The 20989-nt window shown below is 35.1% G+C and overlaps 1 protein-coding gene and 1 long non-coding RNA gene across 2 annotated transcripts; one reads left to right on the forward strand and one right to left on the reverse strand.

The window, feature by feature from the left end:
• Positions 1 to 1836: 1836 nt before the first annotated feature.
• On the reverse strand, positions 1837 to 15695 carry LOC129799658 (peroxisomal carnitine O-octanoyltransferase). Its single transcript, XM_055843760.1, has 9 exons — positions 15455 to 15695; positions 14887 to 15151; positions 8989 to 9720; positions 8687 to 8875; positions 4884 to 5014; positions 4677 to 4800; positions 4038 to 4210; positions 3837 to 3956; positions 1837 to 2116 (listed from the first exon to the last, which is right to left on the reverse strand). Exons 1-9 carry the CDS (start codon positions 15469 to 15471, stop codon positions 1987 to 1989), a joined length of 1881 nt encoding a protein of 626 aa, XP_055699735.1. The 5' UTR covers positions 15472 to 15695; the 3' UTR covers positions 1837 to 1986.
• A 5-nt stretch (positions 15696 to 15700) lies between these two features.
• Positions 15701 to 19131, forward strand: LOC129799660 (uncharacterized). Its single transcript, XR_008751530.1, has 2 exons — positions 15701 to 16429; positions 16508 to 19131. It is a non-coding gene; the product is annotated as an uncharacterized LOC129799660 (long non-coding RNA).
• The last annotated feature ends 1858 nt before the right edge of the window (positions 19132 to 20989 follow it).

Here is a 20989-nt window from a genome sequence, read left to right on the forward strand (position 1 = left end):
CATTTCGCAAATCCTGGGACGGTTTGCCACCCCTTTTTTCACATAACCCTTCAAAAAAAACCACATAAGCCCGTCTCGTCGGTCGTTCAAAATTTAGGAGTTTGTATTTGAGTAGCTTGACTGTAGCTTACCAATTTATGTACTCGATTCTTTCTAAATTTTGTAAATTTAAACAATAGATATAGCAAAATATTCCGTTCCTTAATGGCCTCTACACATTGCGAGCAATTTTTGACAAAAATTGCTTTTTTGAAGGAAATTCCCTGCAGCGTTGTAGGTGGAAACGTCAAATTTCTGTCAAAAACGCAATTTTTGACGAAATTTGCTCCCAATGTGTAGACACCTTAAAAGGCCACACCTTCTACAGAACTTGTTATATAATATTTAAGAATTGAGAAGAATATTTCATAAAACATTTGTATAATTGCAACTAAATATTCCGAATTTACTAGTGGTAAGATTTTTAGCCTTAAATTAATATTCTTTTATTTTTAACGGTCTGAAAAATTTGGAAGCAGTAAACAAAGAGGCTATTCCAAATATTCCTGTAAGGTCATAAAATTATAGAGCGAGGCCAATTTCAATAAAAGGAATATGAAAATTTCTTCTACAAATTACAATAACCTCTTTTAATTTATTGGATATGTATTAGATTTATTATTCTGTAAATAAACACTAAATATTAAAAAAAAAATAACCTCTTATGTAGCTCACAAAAAAACTAAAAAAAAAATAAAATAAAATTCTTCCATTAAAAAAATCTTTATAATTTCATAAAAATGACAATAAATCATTCCCCAATTCTATGATAATTTATAAAATGATTTTACTTTATGTAAAATTCTGAATTACAGCTCATAATATTCAATCACACTAAATAGTTCAATTTTATGTATTCTGAAATATTTGTAACCCCAATTTGATGAATTAATTATACGAATAATACTAATTTTATTACATTTCATTTGGAAGCGTGTAAATGACAGATCCGCTTATTGTCAATTGTTTATTCAATATTGTTCCTCTTTCCACGTCAGTGATCGGGAAATTTACAAAACGTCCACAACAAAATCATGAAAGATATAAAATACTAAATTAATTTCTAATTTCATGCTTTTTTATTTTTTACTAGAGCTAAAGACTGTTTTAAGGAAATAGAAAACTATAAGCTTTTAATAATAAATAATGATAAAGTAATAAGTATTTTTCATAAAAACAACTTCAGAATACCCAAATTTAATTAAAATAGAAATCAATAAATTTAGTTCAAAAGCTTTTATTGTCAAATTCGTAAGCAGGAATTATTAAGAAAATTTGTTGTACAGAAAATGCATAACCCAGCAACTGAAAATGTCTTGCAATGGTACCGCAGTTGTTCAGAATTTTCTCCACAAATAGAATTACTTTTGTCGATGATTGCCAAAATGCATTTCAACCCCTTTCAATTTCCAATATGTATCCTCTCCAGTGTGACCAGAAAGCTATCATATGCTTATAAAATGCATAGCATAGAAAATATCTGATTGTGCCGGGAGGAATCAGTATGTGTTACATTCAAATGATGTAATTTAATTAAAGTTTTATCATTTTCCAAAGTGCAATTAAATTTTAATTGCATTGAGTATGAAATTTAATACACCCTAAACCCCTGATGTCAGTGAAACATAGTGCGGAAAAGATATGAAATTATGCTGAATTTTCCGAGACTATTGAGCCGTTATTATATAATTTGCATTGTATCATAATTAATCACTAAAAAATTTGGTTACTCGTCAAAATTGGAATGATATAGTATCAAATGAATGCAGTCAAAATGTAGACAAAAAGGATATCAAATTTCAATTCTATAAAATTTTATTTATTTTTCAATCATTTACATAAAAAAAACAAACTACAAAAATGTCCCATCACAATGAAATACCAACCAATCCATAAATTTTATTAAAACTAAAGTTAAAAATAATAAACTTTGTAAATACAAATACCTCACAATTTCGATGTGCTATCCCAGTCCAAAAGCTCTCTCATAGCCCGAAGAGAATCTTGAAAGAATTGAGTGAATTTCTTGCAATTTGTCTTCGTGCTGTCATTGAACACAGTTGTGATTAAAATAATACTGAAAAGAAATTGTTGGAAGGATTTTATGTAGATGAGAAAAACATTAAAAGTCATAATCAAATAAAAATTAAATGATATTTTTCCGATTTTTTTAAAGGCTTATTTATAATTGTTTGAAAACATATTTTCTACTTCAATGAAATATAAATAAATTTTCATAATGCCCAGCGCACAATAACTTTTGTTAGTAAACATGTTTTCTAAACTTCCTATGAGCAAGATGACTAGATCTATATCTCACTCACTCTCATTGAAATGTCAAAAACATGTTTACTAAATAAAAGTTATTGTGCGTTGGGCATAATGATGAAATTAATAAAAATGAAAAAAATGAATAGAAATAAAAGTTTTTATTGGCTGCTAAAGTTCCTACTCTATCTCATTGGTTATTTTTTTATTCAACTAAGGTTGATTTAAACTTTGAAATGGACATAACTGTACTAAGTCTCGGAAAATCTCTCCAGCAGGTTCGTTCCTGAGATATTGTCTCCATCTTCTAATGTAACTTCCCTAAGTGTTCCCCGTTAAAGTTTGATAAACTTTCTACTTTTCTTCTATATGTTCGAACTTTAATCGCATGGTATTTTATAATCAAAAACTATTTGTTTGAACAAAATCTGCATAATTTAATTTTAAAAAATTAATGCGATATAATGTAGTTAAATATTTCATGTTGTTTTATCTTTATAAAGAATTTAGAGCCGAAAAATGCAATGAGTATATTCAATTTTTCGTTATATCTAAAACATTTTTAGAACTTTGTACAGCAGGAAAATCATGACAGTTCACTTCGAAAAAGTAGTTTGGCAAATTACTTAGAATTAAATTACTTAAAATTAATTAGTTTGCAAACAACAAGCGGCGAGACATGATAATGACGTTTCTTTTCGCCGTGAGACATCAGAAATTGCTTCGCTTTTTTGTTACTTTTTGCTCTATACCTTTTGTTACTTTTTACCCCTAGTGGCCATTTTTAATAAAAAAAATTTCTGGAGAAAAGTACTTTTGTGAAATTCTAAAATAGATAACGGATTCGTATTCAAAAAATCCAAATTATTTAGAAAATATTCACCAGTGCATCAATTTTGGAAAATTAAGTAGGTAATAATTTTGTTATCTTCTGCAAGGAAAATATTTGAAAGATAGGGCTAAAAATTTCGATATTTTTTATTTTCTAAATTCTTTGTTCGAATTCTATGAAACTTACGACATTTAGGAAGGTCTATGGAGGCTACCTATAGAAAAAAATTGAGCCTCTATCTTTTTTACCTTGGAAGATATTGAATTTTTAATTTTTCGATTTGTGATTTTTTGCCCCAGTTTCCCCTACTAATATTCATAATATACTGCAGATTATTCATTTTTAAACTTTGATATTCGATGCATAGATGGCGCGTCGATAAGCTGTCAAATTTATAGCTCAACCTCGAACATTTGCCGGTTTTTGATAGTTTAAATTCGAAAAGAAATATTTTATAATTATTTAAATGTGGTTTGGAGTTTCTAAATTGAAAAGAGAGAAAATTCCACATATTTGAACAACAAAACGCTCTATTGGAATCAAAATTATTCTCAAATGGGTAAATGTTAGTATTTCATGATAGAATTATGATATGAAAATGAAACTTCAATTTAATGCAAATTGTTGTGCTCCACAATGAGTCTATTGCTATTTAGAGCAAACCTCTAAGGAGTACAAAAATCAATCAAGAACCTACCTGTTGGGTAAAATATTGTAGAAACAACCATAACCATCGAGACACATTGGGGCAACACATCCACCACATACGTTGAATCCCAGGGTACTTGTCGATAGAATAAAATTGCCTCCACCTCCGCTAAAAGGTGAAAACGTAGGCAAAATCAATTATTCTACTCTTCAGCAAGTCGCATTTGAATTTACAAAATAGAACATATACCTTCTAGTGTAGAGGGGATCGTTATAGAGTTTGGGAATTTCAATTCCATTCTCATGTGCAATACACCACAGTGCAAATAAATGACGATCAATTCCTCTGCCGGATCTTGCATCATTCATAAGTTGAGTTTGTCTCTTTGCAGCTATTTTGAATAATTTCGCCTTCGACGAAATCTACACGAAAGGAATCATTTTAAGCGTTAAATAAGTAAATTTCTTGCTAACACTAAACCTCATTCAAAAAGTTTTGCTGTGATATTATTATTTAAACTAAGCCAAACTTTAAAGCTACTCATGAAATCAATAAAATTTGTAAAATCCAGGGAAATGAAAACAAGATAATTTCTAATTCTTTTAAATAATAAAGATTTCAAATTTATATTAATGAGTGTATAATAAGTAAATATTTAAATGAATGATAAAATATGCTGGAAATCCTCTTTAAAATATGAAAAACTAAAGTTCTTATAATTTTAACGAAATTCATTGGGAAATAGCACAATCCCCTGGTAAGTCATAATAAATCTTCATCGCAGTGCAAAATACTTTCGTTTTTCGACAATATATAAATAAAGTAAGGCAAATTGTGCATAAATCACCCATCTGTGCAATGGTACTCCACATCAGAAGCTAAACTCACCAATTCTTCGGTATCCACCATGCATTTAATCCATTTCACAGCATCTTCACTGCATGAGCGAACAGTTTCAGTCCGACCCTTGTAGTAATTTCTCATGAGAGCTGTCTCGTAAGTTGCTGCAAATCTAAACTTGCAAATAGGGATATTTTGCACAAACATATAAACTAAAATTTCTGCTTATTAGGAATAACCCTTCACTGTACTTACTCGCCATGCAGACGATGATATGTGAGCAAAAGTGCTAATTGAAGGAATGAGTCTGGGTGGACTTTATGCGGTTTAATCACTTCCTTGCCAAAGTCCATAAAGTGAGAATAGTCCACACCAACGGCGAGTTTCTAAGAAATACCATACAAGTGAATTTAATTAATTCACCATAATTCCTTGTTGCTCATTATAAGCACTGTTTTAATGGAAAAATATCCGATAAAAAATTACTGTTTCATATAGTTAAATTAACTTTTACTGCTCGAACTCCATAGAGAGAGCAGTATTAAGAATCCCTCAATTTTGAGTTTATTTTGGATATCTAAAATTTTCAGTATTTTTACGTCACGTTGTTTATTTGTCTATCCGCACGGCCGTTACCACGCCTAGAGGCCAAACGATAAGAGATAGAGACTTGGGACCTTCGGTAGATCTTCCCATAAGTCAACCGTGGAATCATTAACATGGCCCTTATTTTCCCCTTACATTCCTCCTCTACCCCTCTGTTCAGTGAATTTCTCAAATTTGAATTAATAAACAAAGGCACTTGTCAAGTAAGATAGATTTAATATTCATAGATTCTATGTTCATTATTGCAACTGCAATAATGGACATAGAATAGGGGAAAAACCTCAAAAGAAGCTCACTACGCTCAGAAGTAGATGCTTGAGAAGAGTGAAGAGTTTAAATTTGTGTAAAAAGGATAAAAGATACAAGAGAAGTAAGTTATTTAATAGAAAGAAATTACATGAAATGTAAGAGATTAAATTTTTATAGGAATCCAGAAGAAAGAGACGAAAGGGAAGGAATTAGGTGTAGGAAAAAGTTCAAGGTCTTAAAGGAGACTGTAAGTGCATATAGAGGAAAGCGCCCATGATTGATACCATTGAAAGCTTCGTAATGACTAAATTTTTCCTATGTTTCTCAAATAACGAGACTCTGCAAAATATTTTAAAAACTGGTCACTTTCCCATAGTTTTAAAAAATGGTTGCGATGAGCTACATATATATTGTGAAACATAGAAAATTTAGTCATTACGAAGCTTCCAATGGTATCAAGCATGGGCACTTTCCCATAGCAATACTTTTTTGAATTTTGTTTTATGTTAGAAAAATTTATATTTATTCCATCAGGAAAACTCTTGTTCCTACTATTATAAACTAATTGATTTATAATAAAACAAAACCTGAAAATCGTACCAAAATTGCCCTCAAACCCCCTGGAATTCTCGAATAAATTAAAAACCCAAAAGGTATCGAAAAGTAATAAAATTTAAATCAAAGACTCTGCGACTGAATATTAAAAATAAAAAAAATCCCACTTTTCCACGCACACCCTCCAAATCTATGTTTTTGGACTTGCTCCTGGGATTGCGATGTACGATTTTTTTTCATTTTTGGCTATGCTTTAGAAATTACCCAGGCGAACATTTCGTCCTTGTACATACAAAAATCCTATTGCAATATTCCTAATAACGGGTTTCTAAGGTTAAAGATTATAAAATCTATAAAGAGCGTTATTGGTGTTTTCCGACTGTTGATTCAAGTATTATCAATTCCGGTAAGCGTCGGGGAATAGGGCAGCTAAGAAGAAATGGATTCTTCCCATGAAATGTGGGAAGAATCAATTTTTTCTTAGCTGCCCCATCCCCCTACGCTTACCGGAATTGATAATATAAAGAGCGTTTTGTCAAACGAATGGTATCACTTTTGGGTTCATTGGAAAAGCCCTGAAATTTCTGAGATATCGAAAACCAGTGTCAATCGATAATGCACACAAATGCACCGGTTAAGAAGGGATAGCCATTTTTTGTCCGATAAAATCAATCATATTACTCCTAAGTTTTTTGAGTGATCTTTCGAATGATTCATGAATTGGTTCAAATCGATTGAGAACTAGTAACCCGAAAGTGATGTGAAACTTTTGCGATATGACAAGTTATGTGTTCGAGTATTTCGCTCTTCTTTTGCTACTTCTTTTGATAAGCGAATTTTTAAAAATGGGAAAACTCCTTGAAAAACCCTGAAACTGACAACGAATTTGTGTTTATTGAACCCAAGTTACTGCACAATGAAGCAATTATTCGCTTCAGGCTATAAGTCTTGTGAGCAACGCTTACAATTGCAATTATAAGGGAATGCAATAATTCACTCGTGAGATTAAAAAACTTTGAGTAGAGTTTGAATTTAAAGTTTGATCCAGTTTGCCCTTGGGCGATCTCTGAAAGATCTACCCTGGTTCATCTGAGAGTGATCTCAAGGGAGGGAACCCCCTTACCCCGGTATTTAAACTCTCTTATCCATTCCATGGAAATTAAACACTTGTCTATTAAGTGAGTCATCTGCCCCTCATACAATGAAATAAAAAATGTGTATTACTGGAAGTAGAAGGCAACAAAAGTAATTCTGATGTTGTAACTAAAGCCCTGCGCAAAGCTAAATGGAGCAAATACGCACGGCTTACAAGGCTTATGTTTTCGAAGATTTTCCTTGCCGCGCGAAAGAGAGTCGAAAGCGAATTTATGATGCAAGTTTCGTCCACTGGATATAAATTGGCGCTTCATTCTAAAAGTGTCATTTCCATCGCATTTTATTTATTCGAAAGTTTCTAATAGCCGCGTGGAAACTAGCTGCTAACTCCCCGAACCCATTAATTACCACTAACTGCCTACTGGCCTTAAAAAAGGTAGGTATGTAACTTCCGACTGTTGTCGGGTTATACGGGACAGCTCAGAGACTTGATCGTCTTAGGACAGTATACTTTCTTGTATCACCCGGGCTTCAGTGAGGGCATTGTCAACGCGAGTGCGTCGGCTTTTTAATGCCTCTAATGGCCTCTACACACTAGAAAAATTTATGTCCATATTGAAGAGTTCTTCCTACACAAGCGTAGGGAATTTGCTTCAATGTAGCCATAAATTTCTCTACTGTGTAGGGGCCATAACTTTAACCATTTGATCTCCGACTTTTAGACTTCAGTTAAAGATTGTAACTCTTGGGCTAAATCAACTATTGATGAATTGAAGAACTTAAGATGGAAGGACATTCCTTTGTCCAATAAATTTAGAAGTATTAAAGATGTTCCCATTTTCAAGAATCACTTTACAAACAGAAGAGATCAGGTAACCCTTACTAGACTACGTATAGGCCACTGCAGTTTTTCATATTCATTTTTCTGGAGTGAACTCTTAACTTGGGAAGTATTATTTTTGAATAATTTGGAAGAAAAGAGAAACCCTTGTCAGGATCCTTTTTTTTACAGTCTTCAAGGAAGTTGAGGATGCGTAACGGGCCCATAAGGGGGCCTGGGTGCAGCGGTTCCTGTAACCTCCCCACTGTAATCTAATCTAATTTAATCTAAACTCTTCAAGAAAAATTAACAAGAAAGTGCTAAGAGTCCTAAAAAACATGGGATGAAAATCACAAGGAAAATTGTGATCGGGGTTCGGGGTGATCTCAAAGTGGTTAAACCTGAAGATTTTGCCAGTTCTTAAAATTTCAACTTGTATTGTCTAGACTTAAGAGCACATTTTTTCGTCCCTCTGAGCGTGAGTCAATTGTTTTTGGTCGGGTAATAATATTTAATATTACAGATAAGATCCGGTACATCCATATCCCTTCGGTCACTTTTTTTTTATCAAAAACTATGACCAGTTGAAGCAAAAAATTACAAATTTGAATATTAATTTCAGTTCGAAAAAGACAACTAATAAAAGAAATTGGTATATACAACACAAATTATCAAGAAGCTATCTAAACACCCAATCTTAAACTAATAAACTCTATAAGATACAGGTACTTACGAGTTTTTTTGCCATAGACGTCATGCGAGTCAGTTCTGCTTGAAGATAGTCATCGACATCAAAGATAAGCTCGGTAGGTGCTTTTCGGAGTGGTTTCATGGTGCTCCAATTTGGTTCTTCGCCACTTGCCAAGCTCTCCAGGAGGAATGAGCTAAGATGAACAGCAATAGTTCCATCATAACAAGTGTGCTGCAGAAAAGATTATTCATGATCAGAAGATAAAGTTTTGTGAATAATCCCTTTAGGATTATTTTCTTGTCGAATATTAAAGTCCTAATAATAGAAACTGATTTATCGCTCACCTCGCCTACACAGCCGATTTTTCCATTAGCAAAAGATACATAATTAAGACTTTTATCTGCCCATCTTGACACAAGGTTTCCGCCCATGATATCAGCAACGGCTTCGCTGTAATCACTTGGGCACTGATCATCGAGACTTATCACCAAAATGCTACTCTCAATCAATTCAAGTATTTTCCTGTTGTTTGCTGACAGTTCCAAAAGCTTCTTCCGGTTGATTGCCCAATTTGTCCGATCATCACATGTAAGAACTCCTATGCCATCACCAACTTTTCTGTCCTTATCGAGAACTTCCCGGACATTTTCAAATACCGACAGGTACTCTTGTGGAGAAAGAACATCTCCCTTCTCGTCTAAACAGTCAAAGACGAAGATTCTACCTCTGCCGAGAATGATGGAATGACTTCGACAATGCCCTTCTTTTTCCGTTTTAAAGATAGTGTAAATGGAGTCCATCTGTTCTCCGGGCAGTCGGCAGGAATTGTACAAACGACGATGAAGGAATGACGTCAGTGGAGCGGCACTTGTGGATCCAGATTTTACACGTTCTTGCCTCAAAAGTTTCCAAAACTCCATGACATGGTAGAACATCCAGGCTGTTGCTTTGAGGGACATCTCGGGAGTTTCAGGAATTCCTGCACTAGGCAAGCTAAAAGGATGGATCATCCCACAGAATGGTAAGAGCGGCACTCTGAGGCATAAATATGCGTAGTCATCCCAGAATTTAGCCACCTGTCAAGCCAAAAAGTAAATCTATGTTCACTTTTGACTGTTAGAAATTTGAATTCCTTTCATTCACTGCTAACTTCACAATTATGCTGTCATATTTTGAAGCTGTCAGCTGTCAATAACTTTCCACGATTTCGGGGTACAATCAACATTTTAAACGAGAAATATAAGATTTTGCAAGAGATTTTGTGTAAATTAGGGAAGATTGGAGGGAAAATTAATTAAAGTGAAGCTTGCGAAAAGCAATTAAAGAGATAGAAGGTATAGTAACATCAGTCAATCAATCAAGGTAAAGATAATTTCCTCTCGAAGCACAGGAGCAAAGTTCATCACAGGGCACAGTAGATTTTTTGGTCATTCGAGCCGAATGTTACAAAATACTTATCTATAGGTTATATTTATTTCTTCGTCATTATTGGGACTTGATAAGGAAGTGAAACTGAGCTCCAAAAGGCAAGATTCTTGAGAATTTCACCTATTTCCCTCTAATCACGGGTATGCCCTAATAAACAGTTACAGCAATGTGCAAAGAACATCCTAATTAGGTTTCTTTTTTTTTTAAAGAAGCTATTACAAACTGTATACAAAATGAACCCTATTTTCACAATGAGATTAAGATTTTAATTAACAAAGACAAATATTTACTGTTGTTGGTAAAAAAAAAAAGATGTGAATTTTCTGGGTGAAAAAGAGCAAACATCAAGGTTTTGTTGTTAAAATTTTCCCTTTGAAATATTGAGCATATTAAAAATCTCAGAAAAGCAGAGTACAGCTCTATGAGGGAATTATACTGCAAATGAGGCAAGAGAAAATTGCGATACCGCAGAGAGAATTTTTTTCCCAGTCTGTGCTCCATGGAGATATTTTTCATTAGATACGGAAGACAAGGGAGATTTGCGTGATATACAATTGACACTCGGTTTTCTCGGAGTTTTCCCTTTAATCTAATACCCGAAAGAGTGGCACATAAAACAATAATTACCCTCACTTCTCCACGTCATAAAGTTAATTATTTTTGCCGCCACAATCGACTCATGCCAATAAAATTCTTCACTATCTGGTAGGATTTCGAGTGGTCAGAGCTCTTGTCTAATCTCTGGAAGGAGGATGAGCTGTGAAATGACCAAATGGGGCTATTGGAAGATTATATAGGGCAGCGAATAGCAAAAATTCGAGTTTAGTTTCTGTGAGACGTGAGTGAAGAAAATTGTGCTGTGGAGAAGGAACAACCATGAAATTCTCCGTAGCAGTGATCCTGCTTGTTGCCCTTGTGGCTACAACAAGGGCCGGTAATTTCTTCCGCGGATTCGACGAAGAAGTTGAACTATCAGATCCCGTCACACGAAATATCGTCTTGCAATTCGATCCTGAGATCCGCGTGGGTGGGGTCAACGGTACTGATCCCGTGACCGTCAACCGAGTCATTGATGATGTGGACATTATGGTTACCAGAGAACGAAGAATCAACGAAGAGGACAATATGCGTCCGTCAATTCGTTCTCTTGATGATATCGGAGTACCTGTGACCAGGGTTGTCGACCTATCGGATTTGGCTCCAACTCCACCAATCTACACAACTCCTCCCATCACAGACACCCCTCCAGCCACAACAACCACCCCAACCACGGAGACCACTGAACCCCCAGTGATGACTCCATATGACAGGAGAGACTACCTTGTCTACGTTGCCTAACTTTAATGTCTCTAAATGGGACCAAAATAGACTGCTTCGGATTTATACTCTCACCCATAAGATTAAGGAGATCATTTTGTAAAATTTTATTTAAGAATATAGCCTAATTTCTCTCATAATATGACTTTTCTTGAACACGACTGGACCATGGACTTTGCTTCTAAAATTAACAATCAATGAGTGGTATTTTATCGCAGTGAACGAGCCATTCAACTGTGCATGAAATACGTCTCAAATTGGTCATTATCTCCGTTTGATGGAATGAAAAATTCAAGGGGTATATCATTGAGGAACTCGATGTAACGAAAATTTAAAAAAAAAACGCAAAAATACTATTCTTACCAAGAGGTAACTCATATTGAGAAACCCTCGTCAGTTGTCCGAGAAACGCTTCGCGAAACCCGAGAAACCCACTTTTTGCATCGCGATACCTGAGAAACCCAAGAATTGCATCGCGAAACTCGAGAAACCCAAAAATTGCATCGCGAAACCCGAGAAACCCAAAAATTGCATCGCGAAACCCGAGAAACCCAGTGTCTGCATCGCGAAACCCGAGAAACCCAATTTCTGCATCACGAAACCCGAGAAACCCAAAAATTGCATCACGAAACCCGAGAAACTAGAAACCCTTGTCAGAAAAAATGGGAATGAGTTACCCCTTGATTCTTACAGTGTGAAAATAAAATATTTGTAAAATAAATCAAGAATGAAATAAAAATGTTTAAAGTTTTGCTTTAATACAAGATTAATACAATGCATCCATTTGGCCAGTACCAAATGCTTAAGTTTAAGGAATGATTAGAACTCAAGGGTCATTATGTGATACTTCCATTGGTAGATCTTCATTTTATCATCGTGAACTTCAATATAAATACTCTTAAAAAAGGGTCAAGCATTATGGATTCTGAAGTATTTATTTGACATCTAAATTTCAAAAGAATTTATCGATTTTCGCATAATTTACGTTGATCGTATGAAGTTAGCTGAGGTTCTTTGTAATCTGAATATGATTCCCAATAAAAATTTCTCCAACTGTCAGACCGTTTCTGCGGACTTCAGACGTTTCTGAAGAGAATATAACGAAATATCTACAAGCGATTTTTAGCTAGGTTAAATGTCGATGAGTACAGGGAGTTCCGCTTTCAAAGAAATTCTCGGGACCAAAAAAAGCCCGCGAATTCACTCTATTGACACAGAAAAATTGCATACCCACAAGAGAGGTCTTTGGAATAAATTACAGAAGCGCCATGATGTATGCAAAATATTTCCGGCGCCAATTTTTCGACCTATTTTCAGCGCCCTCGGTTTATAAGAAATGTATTTCAAATTTGCCGCTTGAAAAATATTTAGGGGAAAGTACTCTCCTTTCGAATGTTCCTGTCTTCGAATAATGTGAATTTCTTTCATCTTCCTTAAGACATTTATACATAATTATCACGTAATTATCAATAATTAGCGATGAGCTAAAGAATACTAAAGAAATATGTAAATCTCTTAGGAAAAATTAAAGAAAACTCACATTATTCGAAGGCATGAACGTTCGAAGGGAGAGTACTTTCCCCTACATACATTTAGGGGCATTTCAAAAATATTTTACAAATGAACTCCCAATAGTAGGCAATTCATATAAAATTCTTTCCTTACGCTACTTACGTTTTCACTTAAGCCGGAACTCCCTGCATTTACCGTCTATGCAGTTACCGAACTCCTATTGCTCTTATAGGCGCTCAAGGTTTTGGAATATCACCATATTATTATTAATCGCGTCGAGGCATAAAAATTAAGCATGTCTTACCCAAAAGCGGGCCACGTCAATGGCAAGTGGACTTGCCGACATCAAATCCTCTAGTCCACATAGGGCAGGGGACAAACAAGACCATAAAAACATATAAAAGAGTCTATTATTTTACTCACGAAAAAGTTCAAAGCTAAACGACAATTTAGATAGCGAATAATCGGTCCGGTCTACTATCCGATTGTTTTTAAACCATATCGAGATGTATTCCAAAGTCAGTATTTTTATTATGCCATATTAAATAATAATAAATAATCGAGACGCAACAATTAGGGAATTAAGCCTTCTCGCAAGCTATAGATTTTCTGGACATCCAATTATTCTTGTTTTCTTATACAGAGATGGGATTGTCAGTCTCATGCCTCATAGAACTAAACACACTAAAGCTCACTGGATGGAATTCGAACACCTTTAACGCCAGAAAAATTCCTGGTGACATAAGGGGGATACAAATCCGGAACACTTGTGTCATAAAGCGAGTGCTTTACCACCTGACTCACTAAATGTCCTATATTATACCATATCTCATAGTGGAAAAATCTGCCAAGTTCATCGTAGTTTGCTAAAAAGAACACCTCCCTGAAATGTCTATGCTTCTTTCGTGTATTAGGACTTTTTGGGGAAAACCCGATCGGACCTCTACATCATAATTGAGAGAGTCGAACTAGGGACCTCACCACAATAGCTCACTGAAGCTCTTATTAGTATTTTTTCTTCTGTAGAGCGAATCGGGGATTCTAATTAACTGACTAATTAACTAATTAGTCAGTTATTCTAATTAACTTAGCTGACCCCACAAAATATTCCACAGTATTGTTTTTATACGATGTTGTTCTTGGGTTTTTCATATCTGTAAACTCAACAGCGCTACTTTTTGTGATCATGATTATATTAAAGAACAATAAACGCCTAACAGAGCCAAAAAAATGTAATTTCACACATTTTACTATTTAGCGTGTTTTTAAAAACCCATAAACCATTATGTGCACTAGAAAATAATTACCTGAAAAAGTAATTCAAATTGTCGTCTTATTCTTTGTTTTCAATTACCTATTTATCAGCTCCGCTTTAGAATTAAGTAATAAGCCAGGAATTCTTTAGCAAGAAAAGATGTTCTATATAAAATTACGAATTTATGAACTACGAAAATGTTGACGGTTTGTGAATCACTCACGACCTACCTCACGTTCCTTCACAGTATGCTTTTGGGTTTTCTATAGCCCCGTAGAGTCACCTGGACCTTAATTTTGAAGGATATTTGATTGGGTGTAAATTTTTACATTTAAGCTTATACTTCGGGAGGGTAACACATATGCATATTTGTATATTCTGATTATTGAGGTTTTAATTATAGTTTTATTTAACCAGATGGACTAGGCACTGATCCTTTCACAGAGATTCTGGGTTCGATACTGACATTGATCCTGAGTCCATCACTCAAGCAATCCCACAAAAAGACTACTTCCAGTCAGGAATAACTCGAAAACATGATAAAATGAAGCTCAATACGATTAACAAACATTGATTTTACTTTGCTGTAATGAAGTGCCCCTTGATCTAAAAAGTATTGAAGTGAAATTGGGTACTTGAAGGCCTTGAAGGTGCAAAAGAACCGGAATATTCAGCTTTTCCAATCATTTGTCCACTCTAGATTACAGGACAGAAAATTTATATAACTTACCCAGTTCTTCTCGGTTTGCGCCTTTTTCTGTAGAATATCCTGAAGCTTCATCCCAATGCCAGATTTGAAATCCTCAATAATCTCTCGGGACTGCCTCAGCTCCTGTTCAGTTCCAAAGGGCTTTAGAGAATCGTAGTAGCGCTCCATGGTGTCGACCAGAGATGGCAAAGGAAGTGCTGGGGCCAGGTCATCCTGTTCAAAGGTACTAGGATCTCCATCGTTGCACACAAAAATCATGTCACGACGCTCCATATTGCTAATTTGACTGGGAAGAAAGGTGAAATTTTTGCAGGTTTTTGTACTGGGTTTTTGGGATTTTATTCACTGTTGATACGGAAAATCTAACTAATCCGGAGATACTGTGAGCAAAGGTGGATTTAATGATAAAATAGACATGCCATGTCCATTAATTTCCATTTCATGCGACATACACACATTCAACTCTCAAGCACGCAACTTTTAGCAATTTTCCTTTGCTCGGAGAATATTCAATTACTTGCTGTTTGCATATGAAACAATGTGCAATGTAGCTTGATTTAATTTCCACCGAGTCATTTAGTCGGTTTACCTTTTTTCTCTGGACATTGGACTTCTTGCCCTTAGACAAGGACCTCAAAATGGAATCACTTAAAATAGTTATTGTACAAAATTCATTGAAAAATCAGCCTCTGTGACACTTCACTCATCTACTTTCACTTTTCTCACAATTTCTAGTCCACTCTTATCGTGTTTATTTCGCAAATGAAAATACTACAAATTTTACTTGATTTGTTTTCAAGACTTCCCGCACTCATACACTTACGCGCGAAACGTCAAATTTGTTAACAAGTGTGCTGCCATCATGCGACCAGAGCCAGAAATTGTCCTATTGGATCAAAACAAGACGTCGAGTGTCAAGTACTCATTGGAATTTAGTGTCAAGTCCAGAGTCTGTCTTTTATTACTTATACTTATTATTTTCTCTGCTGTTTTTTTAGTTTTTTTGGACCGGATGTCCTCTTTAACGAGCGTCTACAAATTCCCCTTTCTTATTAAATTCTAACTATTCTAGGTATAATTTTCCTGAATGGACGTGAATATCCCTTCAAAAGAACTGTCCTAGTCCTGTTGTCGGATGGGAGAAGAATCAACCCAGAATAAAAGTCTTTTCAGAATCAGTCAGAATAAAAGATTGGGACCCAATCTGCCCATCGCGATGTTCACTTCATCCATTTATGAATAAGTAGTAGTGAACCAGTTCCCTGACATCCCTTTCCCACCATTCTTTTCCATACCTGAAGAAGGAGCCATCAAGCTCCGAAACGTTGGCAAGGAATAAAGGAGGAGAAAATCAAAGGTCAAAATTCCGTGTTTGCACTACTTAAAAAGCAACATAACATGATTACATTGAAACAAGTATCCAAATTTGCACGAGCAAGAAAGATACATTCCTCCTGAAAGGAACGTGGACTGGAAGACATGGAAAGCTCTTAACCATTTAAGAAGTTATCTAGCATGGTCGACAATAAGTGGAAGAAAGGAAGGGTATCCTAAGAACTCACAGGTACCGCAGATGCAAGTGACTTCGACCTCTGGAGGTGACTGCCCTGCTTAAGATGCTTAAAGTGTTCTTTAATTCTAGCATTTAGGGTTAGCCTATCTACACACTAATCAGACGTAGTAGGCCAGCTCCATGTAGATCTTCCTTAATAGAATTAAAGATGGAACAAGAGTTTACGAACAGTACCGTCTACATCTGGCAACCTCAGAAACAGAAATCAATCACATCTACGATATCCACAAGTCCCCATCAAGAGACGAAATCTCGCAGGACAAAACCATTTAATATCGTTTAGATTGTGTATTTTACCGGTTTATTTTGAGTTGAGATCTTTCGGTCTAGCCCCCGGCGAAGTAATTTTATTATATGGAGCTGTCTGAAGCCAACTCACAAATTGATCAAAAACTGAGCTTACACTTCTCAGAAAAAGACTGCATTTAGACAGATATATAGTATATTTATCCCTCTTTACAGGGACCAGAGTCTTGTACACAAGGAACACCTCAATTTTGACATATATCGTGTAACGGTCAAGAGTGCAGAAAAAATTCCCATACGCATTTGTATGTGAAAGTAAGAAATTGGCTTCAACTTTGAAGGCCACTCGACGGAGACTATTTTCCGGTGTTCGCAAGGGGTAACTCAACTCATTTCTATTGTTTCGCGATGCAATTATTTGGTTTCTCGGGTTTCCTGACGCAATTTTTGGATTTCCCGGGTCTCGCAAAGCGTTTCTCGGATAAATGACAATGGTTTCTCAATATGAGTTACCCCTTGGGTCTTCGTCAGAGACAGCTTCTTTTTCTCAAATAAAAAACTCAAATTTTCTCCCATTTTCTCCAAAGATTTCGGCCCTTGGTACGGGTCTTTCTCAGTGAATCAATTGGAATCCTTTACTTATTTGGGAAACGTCTAACGTCTGCTTCCATCACCACTAGCACTCTTTCAATTTCTTGAACTTTTACAAATCATTATTTTCTGGATTAAAAAAAATCTGCAGAAGAGTCTCTTAAATCTGAACAATCGTATAAAATGAAAAACGAATACGTCGTCGTGAAGATCTGTGAGAAAGGTACGAGTGTGAAATATTTGATTGAATTGTAATTTTGTAATCCATTAAAAAGAAATTTGAATTTAGACGAAAACGCAATAGGCGTTGAAACAAAAGTAGTCTGTGAAAAACTACGTAACTGTGAAGTCTGTGAAAATTTGTTGAATAAAGAATTCAACTATTATCTACATTTTCCAAATAATTTACTCCAAGCGTTCCAATTTAGAATATACCTCTACGGGTTCTATTCTACGGTATCTTGATTCTTGATGTTAGCTCTCAGTCAGTCTCAATCTCTCAATCGCTTTGTCTCTGCGATGTTCGGCCTTCTTCTTCTTCTATTTTATGTAAGGCTGTCTGGCTCACTCGGGTCCATATAGCCATGACGGCCTGGCAATCAGACCCGAGGCGCATAACGTCATCAGCCCTGTATAAGGTTGCATTTCTATCTTGATTATTTTATTGGTTGATATGCTTGTGTGAAAATGTATGAAAGACGAAATGTTAAATACGAATTTTCTCAAATACGAAATGTGAAATACGAACATGTAAAATATGAAATGTAAAATACGAAGCTTCTGTAAATCCTCATCACTTTCGCAAAGTAACCAGGACCGGTCTTGCAGTTTAGTGATTAAAATAGTAACTTCAGAAAATAAAAATTATTATAAAAAGTAGTAAGGAGCAGTGAAAAAGACAAGTTCAAATTGACAATAAATTGTAACTTAATTGTAAAAAGGTGTCTTTCAAGTGATAAATAATATAACAAGAGGACATTCATCGAAGATAATATTCAACCGGGTGCTCCAAGCCGGATATATTGGCTATTTTATTGATACAATTATTTCTGTCTGCAGGTAATCATCTTTAAACACCTGGTGACCCCCGGCATGGAGTATCAGATTTAAAGATTTATCTCAAAATTGAGGGATCTAAGATCGAAATCAGTGATAAGTCCAGATAAGCTTTATGGTAGCTGAGATTCATTACAAGAAACCTGGAAAATTAAAACCACGGAGTTCCCTTGCAACATATTTTATTCAAAGAAGTGTATCCTCGCAGCGAATGTACTCCCCAATATCTGCTTGGTGAAAGCAGACTGTGGCCAGAGGATCAGCCAATTTGCATTCTGCTGTTGACCGAGCAGCAACACCAAATCCCAGGGGCAGATCACTCATGCTGTACACAATAACTCCCTGATACTTTGGCGTGTTCTCTGTGATTCTGCCCATTCCGGACTTGGCAATGTGATTTCCGTACAAAAACTGTTGCTCAGCCGATGGTTTTACCCAAATCTTGTATTGAGCATAGGGAGCGAGATAAGCGAGGGCTGTTATGTGGAGCTTGAACTTGTTGCTCTTGCTGAATTTGCCAAAACACGTTCCGGAGCAGACCAACTGCTCAGGAGAGAAGTTCTCTGCGAGTTTCATTATCTTTTCAGATACATAGTACACTCTGTCGCGTTTCTCGCGGAAGCAGTAAGTTCCATCCGGACGGTCAATGAGTTGCTTCACATTTGGACCAATGCTGAAAGTGAGGTTAGGGTTAGGACACATTCAAATACAAAACCGCCAACTATGATTAACTTACTATTTTGACAGTTTTTCAAATAAAATCTTCGTTCTTTCCTCTGAGAGTCTCTTCATAATTATCACAAGGTTTTTTTTTCTATAAAACACACGAAAAATCTTTAGTGGAAAAAAATGTAAACAAATCGAGCGTGTTCAACTGTCAAAACATCAACCTTCCAAGATTTCCATACATAGAATTTCGCCACGAATAGACTCTTCTTACCCAATTCGTAGATGTCGCCTTGAGCCAGAGCTGAAAATCGTTAAATTTTGATTTTTGCAAATTTACCGGTTTCATCTGGTTTAAACCCAATAATCCAGAATTTACATGAATCACATGACTAAAACCCAATGGACCATCAAATTGACCTCTTTCGAAGGCATTCAATATTGGCAAAAATATGTGAGAGGAATTTCTGCCGGTCATTTTGGTGAGATTCCGGCGTGGAAAGCTTGAAATGTGATGTCACCTCGCGCGAAAGCACCTTTGCATCCTCCGCATTCTACAACGTAGAATTTGTCTACGATATTCGCATTTTTTCTCTCTTCCCGATTTAGATTTTTGGCGTGATAAATTACGTATAAAATAATACAAAAGTCGGGTCAATTCAGAAATCACATGACTGAATCCAGTTGCAAAACAAGAAAAAGGGGAAAAACACAGAGAAAAAGAGAAGAAGAAAGCTTAGACAGAGGACTTGATAATTTGTAGGTGTTGTGATTTCACGATTAACCATGCATTCCTTTCATGTAATAATTAAATAAAAACTTTTTTTTTATATATATTTTTGTAACATCTTTATCATTTCAATAAAATGTATCATTTCCAAAAAAAAATAATCAGCTCTGTTTTTGAATATTAATGTTCAAGCCTCATGATTTAAAAAACAAAAATAGCAAAAAAGAAGTCTTAGAAATAAATCTCATAACAATACTGAAAACTGAAAAGATTTAAAATACTTATCAAAATTAAGAATATTTGTAATAATAGGGTACTCACAAAATTTGTCTCATTAAACCTGTAAAAAGTGAAAGTTATACGGACTTCAGACCTAAGACTTAGCCATATGGCTTAACTTCTACCATTTCTTATCAGTCGAGATTTTTTGGGAAAATATGGCTTAGGATTGAATATTTTGGGCAAATGATCTGGTTAATTTTGAAAAATCAATAAAATTTGTTACTATTTTGAAATTTGAGACTTTCGGGAACTGGGCTAAACCCTAGGTCTGAAACCGGCATTACCCCGTATCTACAGGTAATCGAACTATTAATGTAATACAGTAGACTCTCTCTCAATCGGGCATATGGGGCAAAATGTCATTCAAATTATTGGGACATTTGGACATCAAAATCATTATAAATTTCACAAAAAGCGCTCAAATTTTAAGAATTATGATAAAGCAAGGGGAAATACAGTAGACTCCCTCAAATTCGTGCATTTGAGACCGAAATGTCACCCGAATTAGAGAAAAATTCGGGCGACAAATTTTTTGAAATGCAACGATTTTTTTAATTATCTGCATACACATATCGAGTTTACGTATTCATATTTATGGTAAATTTAATGAAAACTCTCTAATAATGCAAAAACACATCAGAACTAAAACAAACCTTGGCAAATTTGAGCTATTTGCTTTATTTGATAATCATAATCAAACTTGAAAAATGTCAACAAAGTTTTTTTTAAATTTAACTGCCACCTGAATTAAAAAGTAGCCCGATCTTAAAAGAGTCGAATTAGCGAGAGTCTACTGTACAGCAAATTTGAACAAATTTGGTGTTTTGCTAAAAAAAACTCATTGAGCGAGAGTCTACTGTATTTTACTTGATCTTCTATTTTTGAAATATGAAATATACCAGTATATAGAGGGCAAAAAGTGGCAAAAAGTAATAAATATAGAATTAGAAAAATATTATATCTTGCAAGTTAGTACAGAC

Source organism: Phlebotomus papatasi, chromosome 1 (genome assembly GCF_024763615.1).
Source record: "Phlebotomus papatasi isolate M1 chromosome 1, Ppap_2.1, whole genome shotgun sequence".
Classification (NCBI taxonomy): domain Eukaryota; kingdom Metazoa; phylum Arthropoda; class Insecta; order Diptera; family Psychodidae; genus Phlebotomus; species Phlebotomus papatasi.

Coding starts and splice junctions, on each gene's coding strand:
- LOC129799658 (XM_055843760.1), bottom strand. Junction 9,721..14,886: donor CGCAAACCGAGAAGAACTGG/GTAAGTTATATA, acceptor TTGGCTTGACAG/GTGGCTAAATTCTGGGATGA. Junction 8,876..8,988: donor AAATCGGCTGTGTAGGCGAG/GTGAGCGATAAA, acceptor TCTTTTCTGCAG/CACACTTGTTATGATGGAAC.